General features: G+C 43.2%; 1 protein-coding gene across 1 annotated transcript in view; it reads left to right on the top strand.

Annotated features, from left to right (window-relative positions):
• Positions 1–6,638: 6,638 nt before the first annotated feature.
• The window catches only part of MGAT4D (MGAT4 family member D), a 34,222-nt gene continuing 22,474 nt past the window's right edge, over positions 6,639–18,386 (top strand). Inside the window, exons 1-2 of the mRNA XM_054392339.1 lie at positions 6,639–6,729; positions 17,468–17,629. Coding sequence (XP_054248314.1) covers positions 6,639–6,729; positions 17,468–17,629 — 253 coding nt within the window. The remainder of the gene's footprint in view (positions 6,730–17,467; positions 17,630–18,386) is intronic.

Genomic DNA, 18,386 nt, shown 5'->3' with positions numbered 1-18,386 from the left:
GCGCCGGGCCGCCCCCTGCATCCTCCCGCCGGAAGCCGCCTGCCGCCTCTCCCGACCTGGAAGCGATCGCTGGGCGGAAGTGCGGCTTGTGAGGCTTCTTTCCCGTCCCGCGGCTATCACCGGCTGTGCCGCTGCTCCTCGGGGGGCCGTAGAAGCATAAGAAGTGCCGGTTCCTCTCCCTCACCCGGTGGCGGCTGCCCGCCCGCAGCCCCGCCTCGGCGGCTGAGGCTGCGGGCCCGCCGGCGCAGCCCGCTCCGGGCTGGAGGAGCGCTCCCTCTCCTGAGGCTGCCTGAGGGAGCCCTGGATAAAGCAGCCGGTACCGGGTGTAGCTGCCCTCCCTCGGCAAAAGCCTCTCCTTCCCGAGCGCGTTGGCCGCGGGCAAAGGGCGATCGGAGAGCAGGCAGCGCAGTGCTGCTTGTGCCGTGTTGGGGCGGCCTGGCTGCGCTGAGGCAGCTCCAGCCCCAGGAGCTGCGAGGCGCAGGCCGAGGTGACTGCCGTTCCTCCCTAGGTAGTGGCCCAGAGGTCCTCACCGGCACCTTAGCCTCTCAGAGTACCCCAGTTTGTCACTTTGGAAATACAAGGTGTTCATTTTTCTGAGGAGAATGAATGGTGTTGACCCGAGGTTGGTCCTGTTGGATCCAGGCAGGGACAATGGGGAAAAGAATGGTATCCTTAGGTTTTTTTCTTCATTACAGTGACTAGCTGCTGCTGGGTGAAGACAAAAAGCTGCCAGCAGGTGCAGTGAAGTTTTCCCTATGCTGTTGCTGTCTCTGTGCTCATGCTCTTAAAAGTAGTGCTGTTAGGGGGTGATGAGATGGCACAAAGAAATAGTTTAGGGATATGGATTTTGCTACACTGTGTTCTTCAGCCCCATATTTCCAAGGAAAATCTCAGGCTTTCTTCCCAACTTCTCTGTGGTAGTGGCTCATAGAACTCTTTTTCTCTGCTAATGTTTTCCTCAAGGTTAAATGAAGCAGAAAACTGACCTGTTACGATGACATGCCTGCTTTCCATTTACACTGGCAATATACTGGCTGGTTTTCAGACCACATATTTACATTATCAGGTTCTTGATTATGTCTAAACCACCCTTAAGTAACCTTTTAATGGTCTGCAATGCAAACCAGCATGAAGCCTACCAGTCGGGGGACATCCTTGCTTCAGGACTGACCCCATTGCTAACCGGGAAATAGGCACAGGCAGCCCAGCTTCCACCAGAGCCAAAAGTCAGTGTGCTGTCTTGCTAGTTAACACCTTGAACTCATTTGGGATGCCTTAGGAAATACAGTTGGGGGTCACTTTTGCTTGTTTTAAGTGTTTACAAAACTCTGCTCAAAGACTTGTTGCTTGCTTTGGGTATAGCTGAAGGCAACACTAATCAGAAGGATCAGGGTTAGATGTTAAGGAGGGGTGCTTTGCCAGGGACTCTACCTTGCTGTTGCCAAATGGAGGTTCAGCCTAGGAGGGTCGTTTAGTTCTAGTCAGTACTTCCATTGTGTTGTAATTAGTCGTTATTTCAGTAAACACCAGCGGTTCCTGTGAGGACAGCAGAAGGAATATCTGTTCCTTTAAATTGTATGCAAAATTTGGAGGGTTGGAAGGGAGCTGACAGACTTGGTTGACCACGTTGTGACACGTTTTTTAATGTGAGGAAATTGAAGTACATTTTACACAGAATCAGAAGCCACGCAGCAGGTCTGGTGGCCTGTGGCCCATGGGATTTCAGAGGGTTGGCCAATATATTTGGCATCCTCCCTTTGGATTTTTATACTTGTAGGGGTGCAGAGTTTCATGCAGGGTAATCACTGATCTGTGAACTTCAATTGTTTGCAGATCTGATTCCTACTCTTAAACTTTGAGAGATGGTGCATAGTAAGAGGCAGCAGGTGGTCAATTTTTTCAGTGTAACCTTTTTAAGTGAACAATCTGACTGTAAAAACATTGGAGTGCTACTGGATGAAAATAAACTAAAGAATATTTCTGAACTCTATTAAAAAGTATTCTTACTTGATGACAGGGAGGGATGATGGTTCTATCACAGTACCTACATGTATGTTGGTCCAAGGTAGCCAAAAAACATCTTGAAAAATATCAAAGATCCAGTATGTAAGAACTGATAAACTGGAAGAAAGAAATGTGTATGTGTGGCAGATCCTGGGTAAGCTGCAGCTGCCACCCAGCAACTGTGAGCAAATAATCCAGACCAGGAAAAAAACATTGCACTATATCTCCCACTTGAAGATTTGGCAGAGCACTGTGGTTGTGGTATTTAAACACAATCAGGCTGAACTCTTGTCAGGAGAATCATGACTTCAGAAGCAGCAGGGTGTTGTTGCAGTTGGATGTTGGCAAGGCAGAGTTGTTAACAACATGGGAGAGCGGTTGGTCTTTGCTGTCAGTCTTTATGCCCTTGTATGATGGCTGTGAGATAGTTCTCATGAGCATGAGCTGTCAGAATCACTAAGAATGTCCAGCAGGTACATCCCTAAGGTGGGAGTCTATGCAAACAACACCGAGGCACTTGTAGCCAGTGAGACTTTTGTTCATTTATACCAAAGTTAAACATTTCTACGTCTTCAGGAGTTTCTGTTGTGTCTTTGGATGGGTTAAATATATTAATATGAATAGGTTGTTGATTTTCCCCCCTGTAATTTAAAGATAAATTCCTTTCTGTATGGATTGTTAAGAAACAAAGAAACTTCTACTACAATTTTTGGGATTTGTTCTGCTCCCTGTTTTGGTTTATGACCCTCCCATGAGGTTACCATGACAATAAATACAGTAGATGATCTCTGCTCAGTCTGATGTGTAGAGTATCAGGTGTTGTAAATACATTGCACCATACTTCTCTACGTTATAATTAGACTTGTTGAGGTAAAATTGAACATTTTTGAGGTCTATAAGCACTTCTGAAATGTGAGAGTTTAAAAGGTGCAAGTTTTAATCCAGCTGATTTTTTTCTTCTACATCGTTTTCTTAAAGTAAGACATGCAACCAATTGCACTTATTTATTAAAAAAATATGAAAATATGCATTTTTGACAGGTTTTTCACTTTTTATAGCACATGAGTAAAAAGACACAGTTTATCTACTGTAAATAAGGCAGGAAATAATTATATGAAACTTGGTAATTTCAAGTGCATTCATTTATCTTTAGGTTCCAAACTGGATCATCATTTTAAACATATAACAAGCAAGTCAAGACACTCAGTTTAAAGCTTCATTGAATTCTTTATGGATGAATCGAGTGTTCCAGCAGTGAGCATTTTTGATTTTACACAAATGTTAAAAGCATCTTGCAGGATTTAGGTACTGTATCATTATGTTCAGTTAATCCATAAATTATCTTAGGATAGTCAAAATATAATGCAGTAGCTTAAAAAAAGAAAGTTCTAGCTTCATTTCTGTGTGTGTTCAGTAGTTGCCTTCCAGTATTACCTTCCCAGAGACCTTGGTGGAAGGAAAGATAATGACCTACTGTTTAACACAGGTGACAGCAGGGCAAATAAAAGGGGACTTTAGCCAGCAATATCAGACAGGAAATTTTCCATGGTGGTGATTATTACCTGTTGTTACTGGTAGTCATTCTTTGATTTTCTGCCCTTGTAGATGAAGGACACAGCTGCAACCCACATGCAAAATAATCGGGCGCTTGTTTCACTCATGAGCTTATATTTTTGTCAAATGTTTATTTTAATCTTATCTCCACTCTTGCTTACACACAGATGTGTGAAACCAGTATGGAAAATGAGATAATCATCTTAGCAAGAAATTCAGTTATGGAGCATGAGGAAAAGCTGCTGTGATGGAACTAATCCAGTGAGCAACTTGCTTAGTGTAAGTATTAGAGGTTACACAGCAACATGTTCCTTACAGAGTTTTTAAAGGTGAACAGTCTGACAAAAATGCAGAAGGTCTGCTACTGGGATGTAAAACTGGTCTGAAACATTTAACCTCCTCCCAAAACCCTTGCACATCTTATTCCAGGTGTACTTAGTGCTGAAGCATATGAAATAATGTCTGAAGAGAGCCCTAGGAGGGAGACATTGGGAAAGCATATGTCCCAAGGCATGGCGACACTGGCCTTAAAATGTTCATGATGTTTTCAGTGATGAGGGATTTTGAATTTTTTATTTTTATTTTGAGGAACAATTAATGCAACTACCTCAAGGTAACTTAGTGTGATAGTCTAAGAAGTCAGCATTAAGTAAAGGATCACTACAATTCATCATGGCTGAGTAACTGCATCTGCTGTAGAAGTCAGCCTTAATAAATAACATGTAATGCATCCACAGATGTTCCCTGGACAGTATGAAGGTTTGTTGTTAAGTTTCTGGAAATGTGTGAAGAGTAGCACATGAGGGCAGCAGGCACAGGAGAACTCCAGCAGTGTGTGGGTCTGGGCACCAGTGTTGTAGGGTTTTGGTTTGCTTTGTGCAACACTATTCCAAGTGATTTGGGGTTTTGGTATAAGATGAGATGCAGGTGTTAAGTAAACAATAGAGAAAAGGGGGGGAAGAGATGTTGTATTAATAATAAAAGCATATTTTTATAAATCAGATTGTATAAAATAATATAAGGTAATAATTTATATATGGTAATAAGAAGAAAGTAGGTAACAGCAAACAGGCTTTTATCAGCTGACCAAATCCAGTATGATTTCTGAAGTTGTTCTTTAGATCATGGAATGGTTTGGCCTAGAAGGGATCTTAAAAATCATCGAGTTCAAACCCCCCTTACCACATGCAAGGACACCTTCCAATAGATCAGTTTGCTCAAAGCCCTGTACAGCCTGATCTTGAGCACTTCCAGGGACGGGGCATCCACAACTCTGGGCAACCTGTTCCAGTGTGTCACCACTTCCACAGTAAAGATTTTCTTCCTAATATTTAATCTAAATCTAGCCCCTTTTGGTTTAAAGCTGTTATCCCTTTTTCTAACACTACTAACACTTATAAAGAGCCCCTCTCCAGCTATCCTCTTTAAGTACTGGAAGGCTGCAATAACGTCTTCTCTTCTCCAGGCTCAACCCCAACTCCCTCAGCCTGTCTTTGCAGGAGGAGTGCTCCAGGCCTCTAGATCTTTGAAACACAGAATGGGAAACTGGGTTGGTTTGGTTTGGTTTGGTTTTTTATCACAGGTCATCCTGTGATCCTGTGTGGAACTGGTGGCTAGATTTGTAATCAAGCGGAGAACATGTCAAAGCGAAAGCCACCTGTTGATTTGGTATGAAAAGGAGTACCTTTTTTCTTCTGAAACAGAAGGTGGTTCTATTAAAGCTGTATCAGACTCTGGGAAGCTTGGTAAGTATGATAGCCCTTCCCTTTATAAACTGTGCTACAGAAGATGTATTCTGAACAGTGACAGATGGTTTTGTTTGCTTATAGGTTGCTGAGGACCTAAAGAGGAAGAAAGGTGTGACTACCGTGACAGGAAGGTACCTGTGTGCAAAGCAGGGCATGATGATTGGCCAGTGATGTACCACGATTGGCATGATGATGTACCTTTGCCAGTGTCCATCAGAGCATCATCAGGTTAGATTTTGCATCTGCTTTCCCTGCTTTTTCTTTGCAGATGACCTGATGAATAGCTTTGTTTCTTTATCTGAGTGTGCTAAAGGCATGTATTAGTTGTACACTATAGCCTGGCTTCCTGATTTATAAGCAATATGCAAGCAAATGCACCATTTGCTTTGAATAAAATACTGCTAACTATAATGATGTTATGACTTGGGCTAAATAGTACTTGCCTAAGTGCTGAGCTGGGACAATTTTGGTTGCAAAAATAAAGCCTTTATGTGCTGCAGTCGAGAGGTTTCAGTTTGGCTCCTGGCAAACTGGTAAGGCCTTACCTGGAGTAGTGTGCCCAGTTCTAGGTTCCCTAGTTCAAGAAGGACTAGGAACTGCTGGAGAAGGTCCAGCAGAGAGCTAAGATGCTGAGGGGACTGAAGCATCTGCCTTATGAGGAAAGGTGGAGGGACCTGGGGTTGTGTTTAGCCTGGAGACTGAGGAGGGATCTCATTAGTGTTTATCGATATCTGAAGGGCAAGTGTCAGGAGAATGGAGCCAGGCTCTTCTCAGTGGTGTCCAGTGACAAGACAAGTAGCAATGGACAGAAACTGTAACACAGGAGGCTTTACCTGAATAAGGAGAAAAAATCTTCCCTGTGAGGTTGGCAGAGCACTGGAACAGGCTTCTCAGAGAGATTGTGGAGTCTTCATCCCTGAAGGCATTTCAAACCCACCTGGATGTGTTCCTGTGTGATTTACTCTAGGTGAGCCTGCTCTAGCTGGGGGATTAGACTTAGATGATCTTCAGAGTTCCCTTCCAACTCTCACCATTCTGTGGTTGGCGAGTGCCACTGTCCTGGGAGGACTCTGCTACGGGAACGGGCATGGGCACTCGTTACTGAACTCGCGGGTGCCATCGTTACACCCCACAGGAGCCCCGACGGCGGCTCTGCCCCGGTGGGGAGCGAGGCCCCGGGCTGTGTCCTGCCAGTGCCTCGGCCCCTCGGGGGGGCGGGCAAGCTTCGCTCGGCGCGGACACGCCCGGCCGGCACTTGCCCGGGCGTGGCAGTGGCCGGGCGGCAGAGCCCGGAGGAGGCGGCGGGCGTAAGGCTGAGCGCCCCGTCGGGAGATGCGGCTGCGCGCCGGGCAGCTGCTGACGGCGCTGTGCCTCGGCGCCGTCTTCCCCCTGCTGTGGTACGCGGCGTGGCCGGGGAGCCAGGGTGAGAGCGGGCACCGGCCGCGGTAGCCAGACGAGGCGAGGGCTGCCGGGGCGCGAAGGACGGGCACCTGCCACCTCCCTCTCGCCGGGCCGTCGGGGGCACGGCCGTGCCCCGCAGCCGGGGTCTGCCTGCCTGGAACGGCCGCCTAAGGGCCGGGGGAGCGGGGCCGTCACGGCGGGGAGCGGCGGTGGTAAGAGGGGAGGCAGTGTGGCGCCCCGTCCCCTGCCGGACCTGCGAGTCCCCGCGGAAGAAGCGCCGGTAACGCTGCGCTGCCGGCTTGGGGCGCAGAACCGGTGCCCGCTCTCCGCGACTCATCCTCCCGCGTCGGGACCTTAGCCTGCCCCGGAGCTGCCCCACAGGAGCCCCCGGCTCTGCTCTCATGCCAGCGGGCGTGTTGGGGAGAGAAGGAACCGGGTGTGGCGGGGAATGCTCGGTCGGGAGCGAGTTTGAGAGTGCGGATCTCGCCTGTTCCCCGGCGCCGGGGCTTGTGCGCACCCAGCTGCAGGCTCATTAACAGCGTGCGGGGTTGGAGCCGTCAGAGCTGTCCTGTTGAAAGGGACCCCAAATTTCAGGAAATGTTAATACAAGTTACTAATGAGCTTCCTGCTATAGGATGGTAAGAACAAGGCTAAAGATGATCAGCGTGGCTGTCCCATGTGAAGTGTCTTTTAAGAGTATTGCTTAGGGAGGACAGAGTCGCATTATCTGTTGCACGGTTGTACTGGTGCCTCCAATACAGTCGCCTTTCCACGTGCATGCTTCCAGTACCAGAGGTGCAACGTTCCGTGCAGAAAAAAATAGCTGAGTGTTTATATTTTTATTTATAAACCTCAAAATTGCATAATAGCTTTGTAATCCTTCATGTAGGTGGCACATGTTGGATAGATCTGCAGAAAGACGTGTCTAAGATTGTTTGAGCCTACGTAGGAAAGATAAAATTGCTCTTTTCCAAAAATAAATCAGCAGGTATCAGCAAATAGTACCTTTGAGTTTTGCAGAAGTGGTTTTTGTGTGGCTGTTTGGTGTGTGAGAGAGAGGTGGTTTAAGTGCTTCGTATATTAACTTTTACAAACTATATGGATTCATAGGTGCAGAAGACTTACAATAAGCCACGTAGTAATTTCTGGGATGAACACAGAACTTAGAATAGCTGTTAATTATTTATATTAACTGTGCCTGTAACAGATAGAAGTGGCAGTAGAGATCTTGGTTCCACAGAGGAATACTGGATAGAGTCAAGTGCGGATCTGCCTGCCTATACCATTTCTCATCCACCATATGGTTACTTATCTTAAAAACCTTTGACACTTTTCTCAGTGGCAGTCCTGCTAGGAGTGGGGAAGGAGAAACAGAAGTAAAAGCAGGGTGTGTCTAAGAAACTAAGATCCAAGAGATGATAGTGTTTGTCCCATCTGCAATTACCACCCCTACCACCATGTTATCTTGTGACTCCTTGTTGCTGAAATTCCATTTTTGTTCTGCTTGCTTTCTGGCTGTTCTGTGCTGGGCTGTCTTGCTCTTGGGTTTTTTGGGTTGTTTCTGGGAAGGAGGAGAGGTAACATCTGTTGTGGTGTGTATGTGGATGAGTTTTAACTTTTCCATTTCCCCGGTTGTCTCCTCTTCCACAGTAGAGTAGCGAAGTCCTCTCAGATGGTATTACTTTCCTAATGGTTAAGAAAACAGGTGCTAATAATAATAATAATAATAATAATAATAATCTTTTAACCTTTAGAAATGCAAGTATGTAGTGTTCAGAGACCCCTTCTCTCTTAAGCTTGATAAATCTCACAAATGTGTAAATAAGAGTTGATACTAGTAACGAAAGGAGGTAACAGCACTGGTGAATGGCTTTCTATGAAGGTTTTTTTTTCACTGTAAAGATAGTCTTTGCTCCTGAATACAAGACAGAAGCCTTCTAGCTATCAAAAAAAAAAAAAAAAAGCCAGGAAGAGCCCTATGTTATTACTTTTTCCACAGAATTCTCCTGAGAGAGAAGCATTGGGAGCAAACCAGCTAATGCTCTGTTGTTGTCAGAGAGTCCTATTTAAGAAGGTGGTTTGAAATTAATCTTTATATCTGAAAACAGGTATCTCTGCTTATGTATTGTTAAACCTCTCTTCTTTCTGTCCCCACTGCTGAACTTGCCTTGCCACTGACATGCCTAGAGCACTAGAGGATTTCCCACTTCTCTCCCGTCTCAAACTGCAATATTTTTCTTTTTTAATGCTCTTTACTGTTTAAACTTGTCCATTCCCATCTCTTTCACTCATTTGTCAGATGTTCTCTGGCTCACTTTCTTCCATACATTTATTAGGTCTTCAGTTTCCTTCACTACCTTGCCCATTAAAACATTAGGCACCTCTTGCTCTTTACAGAGTGCTGCTGCTTACTGTGATATGCTGTAGTCAGTGTTCCCTCTGGTTTCCATCTAGTTCTTGTTTCTTGGATTGTAGTGATGCTGGGATAGCAAATAATCTTGTTTGTTGTACAAGGACAGGGCATCCTAGCTGAAGCCTAGTTGTCTTAAGTGCTTTCATACTGTGAAAAACCCTTTAAAATACTGTTCAGTTTGTCTTCACTTTTGGGAACCTTTCAGCTCTCATTAGCTCGAAGTGTAAAATAGGGTATTGTCCAGATTTCTGTGCAAATAAAAGCTTAAGCCAGCCTTATGCTAAGGGGCTAGTTAGTTTGGGAGGTTGAGTTGAGGTATTTGTTGTGAGAGACAGCAGTAAATAATGAGCTGGTTGGGTTGGTGCAGTGTCAATGTTGACTTGACCACATGTAATTGGAACTGGCATGGCAGGGAAGATGCTGCTGCATCACTCATGCACTGAAAAATGAAAGTTCAGACTCCACCAAACAGCTCTTGTGGATGATATTATGTACATTTTAACTGTCCTTACAAAAATATTTCCACAGTCACTTTTGCCATATATGCAAGCAGAGGTTTTCATTTTAGTTAGGCTGATGTTTTTGTGGGTACCAAAAAAAAAAAAAAAGTAATTATGGGAACAATTGGTAATTGCCAGAGCTTCAGCAAAACCTGATAGTGTCTAAACTTGGGTGGTGATTCCTTAGGCTTCCTCTAGGGAGCCTGTGAGCACAGGTTGCTATTAGTAAGTAATTAGGTGGACTGCTGTAGCAATACCTGTTCCACCTCCTGCGTGGTTTTGCTGTGAGCTTTGTGGTCCCTCCCCAGGCCCCAAGCAAAACCTGTCTGAAGCAAACAGTTTGCACCTAAGGAAGGGAAAGGCTGTTGTCAGGATGATGCAGATGTTCCTACTGTTAGGAAACTGAGGTACAGTCCACTTGTTAATTCACTTGATCAAAAAATACGTGCTCTCATAGAAATACTCCTCACATAGATTTGTAGTTATGGAAAGTAGTATACATCTTACAACGGATGTAGTGGTTTTCTCACACAGTTTTAGCTACTCTTTTCCTTGTCAACAAGAAATATGACAGGTATATGAAAACATTAGGTAGGTAGCAAATTTATTTTGCTTTTTTCCCCCACTTGAAAAATAGTAAAGGAGAAGGCAAGAGTGCATTATGAACTCATCACAAACTTCCATGAAGTTTCTTCAGAGGAAGGACTGTTTCTCAATAAAATGAAACTTTGGCATCTGGGTTGAGTAACAGTTTTTAAGTCACAACAATGAGGTAAATCAGATCATCTCACACAGCAGCATTTCTTCATGTTGCTTGTAAGGGTTACAAGAATAGGGACAGGTTGCTCAGGGAGGTTGTGGATGCTCCTCCCTGGATGTGTTCAAGGCCAGGTTGGATGAGACCTTGACCAAGCTGGACTAGTGGAATGTGTCCCTGCCCACAGTGGCGGGGCTGGAACTAGATGCTGTTTCAGGTCCCTTCCAACCCAACCCATTCTGTGAATCTTTGTTATTTGTTACATGTTGCTGCCCTCTTCACCTCAATTTGTGGAATACTTTATCCAAGTAAATTAAAACTTAAGTTTTGTCTGGCAGCTAAGAGAAAGTGATGCTAAAATGATGCTAAAATATGATGTCACAAGGACATAAGCATGTAAATATATATATATATATCTGTGTATGTTCAAATACTGTGAAATCTGGATTCTTTAGTTATTCCTTTGGAGTGAAGAAGAGAAACTCTTCATACTCAATTGTATTCACTGAAGTATACTTAATCAAAATAACATATTGCATCATTTCACAAAACTTCTCACCAGGAGAGGGGGCACGAAGTGTTACAAAGGTATTTCTGAGGAAGGAAATTTCTTTTGCCCAAACAGCTGTTTACATGCTTCTTTTATTTCCAATAATCCTCTGCTTATGATGTGTTGCTTTGCTTGGGCTGGCTAACCCCTGCTCCTGCTGTGCACCCAACCGCAGCTCTCCAGGAGATGCAATCATTTGTGGTGGAGTTCTTTGCAGGTTTCCTTTCCAGACCCAGCTGGCACGCTCTGGCTCAAAGCTTCAATTAGGTTGTGGCAATTTGACAGATTTGATAAGGAGTCTTGAATTACACCATTCTCATTCCAGCCAATACAGCCTGTCTAGATTTATGAACTTTGCAGAACCTATTTTGGCTGTCTTTCACCACCATTATCCCCAGCTGTCCCAGCTGGCTGGCAGGCTACGTCTGCCCTCATTGCCTTCATGTGTATGCTTCCTTCCAGTGGACCTGAGAGCGTGCAGAGGTGTTCCTGCACACCCAGATTTTGCCTCAGTGTGCAGTCAGGATGTGGCCAAAATGCAGTGTAGTGAGGGAAGAGTTTCTCCAGGCAACTGATTGCTTACTCAGTTTCTGTGCGTAGTTCTGCATTTAGGTGTTAAAACCAACGCACAATAACCTCAGATGGTACTTAAAGCTGATCCTAGCTTTTATATCAGAATTCATATCCAAGACTTACAAAAGCTCTGTAGTTTTACAGGCTTCTAATATGTAATTTAGTGAACTAAGAGTCTGCTGCTTCTTGCAGTTACTTCAGGCAGAATAGTGGCTGCCTTGTCCTCAAAAGTAGAGGAACTGAGTCATAAATTCTGTAAAGATTCAGGTACAAAATGAGACTCATTACTGTTGGCTTTTGTAGAGGAAGGGATAGGGAACATTTCAGACCTCTCTTAGTTTGCTGGGCAATGTCTCATCACAACCTGTGCTTAAACAAGTGTAAACATATGACCTTCACACTTTCCTGATGTTGTACACTGAGTCTCATAGAACACAATTTTAGCCAGAAATACTTTAGTTAGTGGCTAGGCACTTAATTAAACTTGTGTATAAATGAGTGAGTGTTGTTACATCAGGCAGAACAGTAAAAATATTGCAGAATGAAGCAATAACCCTTGCTTGAAGTGAATGGGTGCTTTTTATTTACCTGATAAAGGCCAGATTCAAATCAGAATTTTCCACTGCTCTTAAGAACCTGTGCCTTGTTACTAACACTACTATGGTAGAACTAAAGTGTAGCAGTTATGGGCAAACACCATGCAATATCCATTCAGTTTACATAGATTTTCCACTTATTTTAATATTATGACTTTCCTATGTAGTGACGTTCTGACTGAATGTTCCAAGATCACTTTTCATTGCAGTCTGCTACAGGAGGAGACTTGGGATTAAAATGAGGATTGTTTGTCAACATTTAAGAAAATATTAGCATTTAAATTGTATTCTTTTTGAAACAAGTTTGCTCATCTCTTTTAGGTATATACAGCGTGGAAATGGTTCAGTAAAAAGTATTCTTTGCCAAGCACAATAGTGAGTCCATGGTCATTATAAAATCATACAGTCACAGAATGGTAGGGGTTGGACCTCCAGTGATCAGAGTCCAACCCCCTGTCAGCAGGATCATCTAGGGCAGGCCACGTAGGAATGCAACCAGGTGGGTTTTGAAAGTCACCAGAGAAGGAGACTCCACAGCCTCTCTGGGCAGTGGAGAGGTTCCAGTGCTCTGTCAGCCTCACTGTAAAGAAGTTTCTCCTCATGATGAGGTAGAACTTCCTGTGTTCTAGCTTGTACCTGTTGTTCCTTGTCCTGTCACTGGGCACCACTGAAAAGAGACCATCACCTTCCTCTTGACACCCACCCCTCAGATATTTATAGACATTAATGAGATTCCCTCTCAGCCTTCTCTTCCCCAGACTAAACATCCCTAGGTCTTTCAGTCTGTCTTTGTAGGAGAGATGTTCAAGTCCCACGATCATCCTCGTAGCCTACGTTAGACTCTCTTTAGCAGATCCCTGTCTCTCTTGAATTTGGGAACCCAAAGCTGGATACAGTATTTCAGGTGTGGTCTCAACCAGGGCAGAGTTGGGATGTAAGGGGAACCTCCCTAGTCCTGCTGGACACAGTTTCTTTAATGTACAGCAGGATGCTGTTTAGAATTCAATGATTAACTTTATTCTGACTTTAACTTTGTGAGGTGTTTCTCCATTTTAGTGCTGGAAAATGACTCTGATTCTTCTCCTAGTATATTCTCTGTATGGGCACAGAGGAACCCCAACTTCTCCCCTAAATTGCTGGCATGCTGCTTTTACCATAGAACTGCTGGGGTTAGAAGAGACCTTTGAGGAACATCAAGTCCAACCACTCACCTAAAGCTCACAATCCCACCACTACACCATTTTCTTTGATGTCACTATGTTAATGCAAGGTCTCTCCACTGCCTGGGAGCTCTTGATGTGGATACTGTCAAAGACAAGCTGACACGCAGGCAGGAAGTACTGCTGCCTGGTTCCTCTGCTAGCTTAGATGCTTTCAGAGAACTCAGAAACCATGGTGGGAGGGAGTCCTTGCTGCTTGTTAAACTCTGTGCTTTGGCTTATCAAGCCTGCATGCTTTGTATTGCTATGCCACAGCCAGGCCAAGGTTTCTGCCACCAGGCAGAGAATTTTGCGTGGATGAAATCAAATCTTTCTCCTCCTACTTGTAGCTTCCGCCATCCACCACAGCAATAGCCCCTGCAGCCCAGCTGCCATCAGAGAATGGACAGGACACATGAGTGGGAGCAATTCTAGAAGCTTCTTCACCTGCTCACTTACCCTTATCTTTTCAACTGAGTGAAATAAACCAGCCTCAGCACTGGCTTCAGAGGCTCCTGAAGGTATGCATCAAGACACTCTGTGTCCTGTGCTTAAAGCTCTGCAATCAAAGCTGCCTCAGTTCTGATGAATATTAAGCATGATGGGTGAATGTACCCAGTGCAGGTGAAGGGGCTTCTGGCTTTATGGTAGTATTTTTGGCTGTCTCTAACGTGTTGGGAGATAGAAATAGTTCTGTGTCATGATGCTATCATCCTGCAGAAATCCAGGAAGGCATCCTTACCTGGAAGGGTGCTTAAGTATACTTAGAGTTGAGCATTGCATTGAATTTGTTTGCCTAAGAACTGACTGTTCTGAACTAAGCAGAGGCATTGTTGGGGGGATTTTTTTTTTCCCCCTTCCTACTCTGAGGAAACAAAACCCAAGCTTGCAAAGTGTGTAATAAGACTTAGAAGAGTCTCTGTATTGTAGGTCAGTTACAGGAGGATAACAAACAGCCATAGTTGTTAGTGCAAAGCATGCCTCGGTGGTTTAATATGCTTCATTAACCTGAACAGACAGCAGTGGTTCTAAGTGTGGAGTATGACAAGATCTCTTGCAGTTAGTGTGCTCAGTTTTCTCTTAAAGAGGGCATTAACTCAATATCAGTTTCTGAAAGCAAGTGTCTTTAGGTGCAATATGCAGTGTAGCTTGCTATCAAGAAATAGGAACAAAAGTCACTGCTAGGCTATGGGGTGTTTTCTTCCCTTTTTTCTGTGACTCCCAGTTTTATTTCCTTTTTCTTTGAATTCCAGGAGGAGATAGTGAGGACTTGTTTCACAGCTCTCAGACACTGCCAGAAATCAACCATTAATAAAACTGGAAGCATTTATGGTAATGGGAAGTGTGTGTGGTGCTACGAGAAAGAATTGGTTGGCTTTTAGAGTATTTGCTTTAGAGGTCGGTGTCGTTTCTAAGTGCTTTCAGTTTCCAGCACAGAAAGTAATGTAGATGTATCTGCTAGAAGATAACACAAGATTGCATTTAAAACCATTCAAGTATTGCCATCTTAGAATTACAGTAGCCACAAGTATATATGACAATGTGTAGTAAACAGCCAAGCTTTTGCTGGGAAGCGTGTCATGGTCCAGCCAAAACTCCCTTCTCCTCTCCCTCCTTGCCAGCCTGAGCTGTGTTTGTGAAAATGCCCTGCCTGCTTCTCTCCAAGCCAGCAACTGTTTAGTTCTGTGTAGATGCTTAGATACTTAGAGCAACACTTCCCACACACCCCCCCACAAACCCATTTAAACGTAATGACTATTTAAATATTTATTTAGTTTCGTCATGCTTCTAATTTTATCTTCTTTGCTTGCTACAATTTTATCAGTAACAAATACTGCTTGTGACAGAACCTTACTGCACAACACCATACACAAAGTTCAGTATTGCTTTTCAAAATGCTATTTTTTTTGCCAAAAGTTTGCTGATAGATGATATTGCTCACTTATATAGCCTCCAATACCACTAAGAACATTTTGTGTTCTATTTCGAGCTAGATATCTTTACAATAACAAATTCGTTTTTCCTTATGAGTGAGTGCTCCAGTCCTTTTGTCAAACCCTTTTCTTCCCCAGCTGCCAAAATCAAATGACATTCATAGATTCATAGAATGTTTTGGGGTGGAAAGGACCTGAAAGATCATCTAGTTCCAGTCCCCCTGCCATGGGCAGGGACACCTTCCACTAGACCAGGTTGCTGAAGGTCTCATCCAACCTGGCTTTGAACACCTCCAAGGAGGCATCCTCAGCCTCCCTGGACAACCTGTTCCAGTGTCTCACCACCCTCACCATAGAGAGTTTCTTTGTAATCTCTAGTCTAAATCTCCCATCCTCAAGCTTCAATCCATTCCTTCTCATCCTATCACTATGAGCCCTTGTCAAAAATCCCTTCCCAGCTTTCTTGTAGCCCCCTTTCAGGTACTGGAAGGCTGCTATAAGGTCTCCATGGAGCTCTCTTTTATTTAGTAATTGCTTATTAACCACTCAAAAATGTTATTTCCCTCCTCTGGCTTGAAGAAATAGATAAGGCTGAGTCCAAATGCCAGCTTTTTTGGGCACACTCAGAGATAGCTGAGTCTTGACCTTTCATTTGCATGGATAATATTTTGGTAGGTTCACCTCTAAGTAAGCAAACAATCTTACAATTACTGGATGCTTGCCAAAATAGTGACCTGGTGGTGACACCAGTAGCTTTGAGTCACTCTGACACTGGATAGCTGAAAAGAATTGTGAAGAGAGGGAGTACAATGTTATTATTCATCTGTAATTTCTTTACTGAATCCTCCTATAATACTCCTGTAATCCTCAGTTGTACTGAGGGAAGTTTGAGTTTGGTTTAGCAAAATCTTATAGAATTGCAGCACTGGAAATGTCAGTGGAACAACAGTTTCCAAGGTTTAATTCTGAAGTACCTCCATTGCATAATGCTTGATTCCCTTTCCAGAAGCATTAAGTTGCATCCTGTGATAATGTGTGATTGTCCTAAGGTTGTGGGCTTGCTCTTCATTGTCTGCATTTTCCCAGGAGCACACGGAACTACTGCAGCTTAAACCTCCCCTTTTTCCTGGTGCTCAATGCTATCTAACTCCCAGTAAAAGCAATTAGAATTTAAAGATAAATGCACTTCTATTACTGTGCTTTTACCTCATACCTCTGAGTTTGTCTTAGAATTGCAGGATAAATCTTCACTGTATTTATGTGCATCATTCCTCTATTTGGGCTCACTTTCTTGCTTTGAAAATGATATTATTAATGTCTGTCAGTCACCTAAATCAGCTTAAACTTTCTGTTTCCATTTCATTTGTGTACATTGTAAAGCAAAAAGCTGGAGGCTGGAGTATAGCATTGGGAACACAGATGTGAAAGAAAAGCATAAAACAAGAAAGGGTATTCCTAGGTAGTAGTTATAAGAGGGATCTTCCTGAGGGGTTCCAACAATTCAGCTTGTTTGGGGGTTCTAGCACTGTAGCCTGATGGCTCATGATGGAGCTTCTGTGAGCATCACCTTGACATTATCTGAGCATGCTTTATGGAACAGGAGAGGTGTCAGAGGTCAGGGTTTCTTGTATCAGTATGATTGTTGAGTATTTTATCAAAGGGTGGACTATGTGTTATGAAGGTAACCTTCAATCCAGGGTGGAGGTTCAGTTGTTACCTAATCAAATATATCCAGGAGTTCCAATAACCATATTTAGTAATAATTCTTAATATTGTTCAGGCACTTTTTTAACTCACAGATGGAGAGGAACTACCTTAATAGCTGTATTTTAATGTCAGGAGTGTTTTATACAAAAGATAAGTCATTACAAAACGACACTCCTTGGTGTGACAGGGGTCATTGAGATTTGCCACTTAGTGAACAATGTTTCTGGCTCTCTTGGCTAGCACCTTCCTCTCCAGCTTCTAGTCTAGCACTGACTTTTTCCTTATTATGGATGTGATATTCTTGCTTTTGTTTTCAATTGCAAGCCTTTATCTCAGCTCTGTTCCCTAAATTCTTCTTTTAACACACTTCCAGACTTCTTCATTCCAAGATTAAACTTTGAGCAGCCACTCTTACTATTATTTATACTCTTCTGGTCACCTCTTTTTCCAGAATGTCTCCTATTCTTAAGCCTTCTCTTTATTCCATCATATAATTCACCTGTTTGAAAAGAAATTATGTTCTCATTGCAGGAAATTACTTTGACATGTACCAAAGCAAATTTCTGGAAGTTCAGCAAAGACTCTTGTATGTTGAAAAGGAATATAAAAAGAGATCACATGAACTGAGTGATGCCCTAGATGGAATTAAATGGATACTTGCAAAAAGAATGCAGTTGACAATAAATCAGACAGGTTTGTATGTATAAAAATGTTCTGTGCTGACAGTTCAGAGTAAGCCCTGACACCTGATAACACGTGTGGAGGAGGCACCCACTGAAGCATGAATTACTTTAGACACACTTAAAGGATCTTTATTTTTCTTCAGGGCAGAGGACATACACATTGTAGGTAGCTAGTAGAGTATAGAAAAATTCAGTGACTGAATGACAGAGAGAGTTCTAGTATGAGACCCAGATGCTGCCTGTGTCAGGAGAGAAAGATTTAAGTGTGTAGACAAATGGTAAATAAAACCTGGACTCATCTTCAGTTTTGTTTGAAGAATTTTCTTAAATACTAGAAAGTCCATTTGCTGTTCTTCAGAGAGTCTCTCTTTAAATCCATTCAAATACCTTCTTGAAAATCACACAGTGCAGATCACCTCTGCCCCCCATGGGTATCTTGCATTAAGCACAAGCTTTTAATTGATTTTAGAATGATTTTAGAACCAAGTTGTTTAAGTTTTTATTAAATTTATTGTAAAGAATTTTTGCCACCGGTGGAATATTCAGGAATGTTTATATGAAGGAAGATAAATTAGTAAGTGAATGGTAATTTGTTTCTATGGGGCTTATTTAAAAAAAGAAAACCCCAAAAGATTATTTTTATAAGGTCACACTTGAGTTATTTCAACATTAGTAATTGTAATTATTTTCTTCTTTAGTAAGTAATGAATATTGCCTACTTTTAACTACTACAGTTTTTTGTTTCTCAGTTTCTAAAAGCCTGGATC

Source organism: Indicator indicator, chromosome 25, assembly GCF_027791375.1.
Source record: "Indicator indicator isolate 239-I01 chromosome 25, UM_Iind_1.1, whole genome shotgun sequence".
Lineage (NCBI taxonomy): Eukaryota > Metazoa > Chordata > Aves > Piciformes > Indicatoridae > Indicator > Indicator indicator.
Note: the sequence above shows the minus strand (reverse complement) of the source record. Positions and strands in the feature narration are given on the sequence as shown.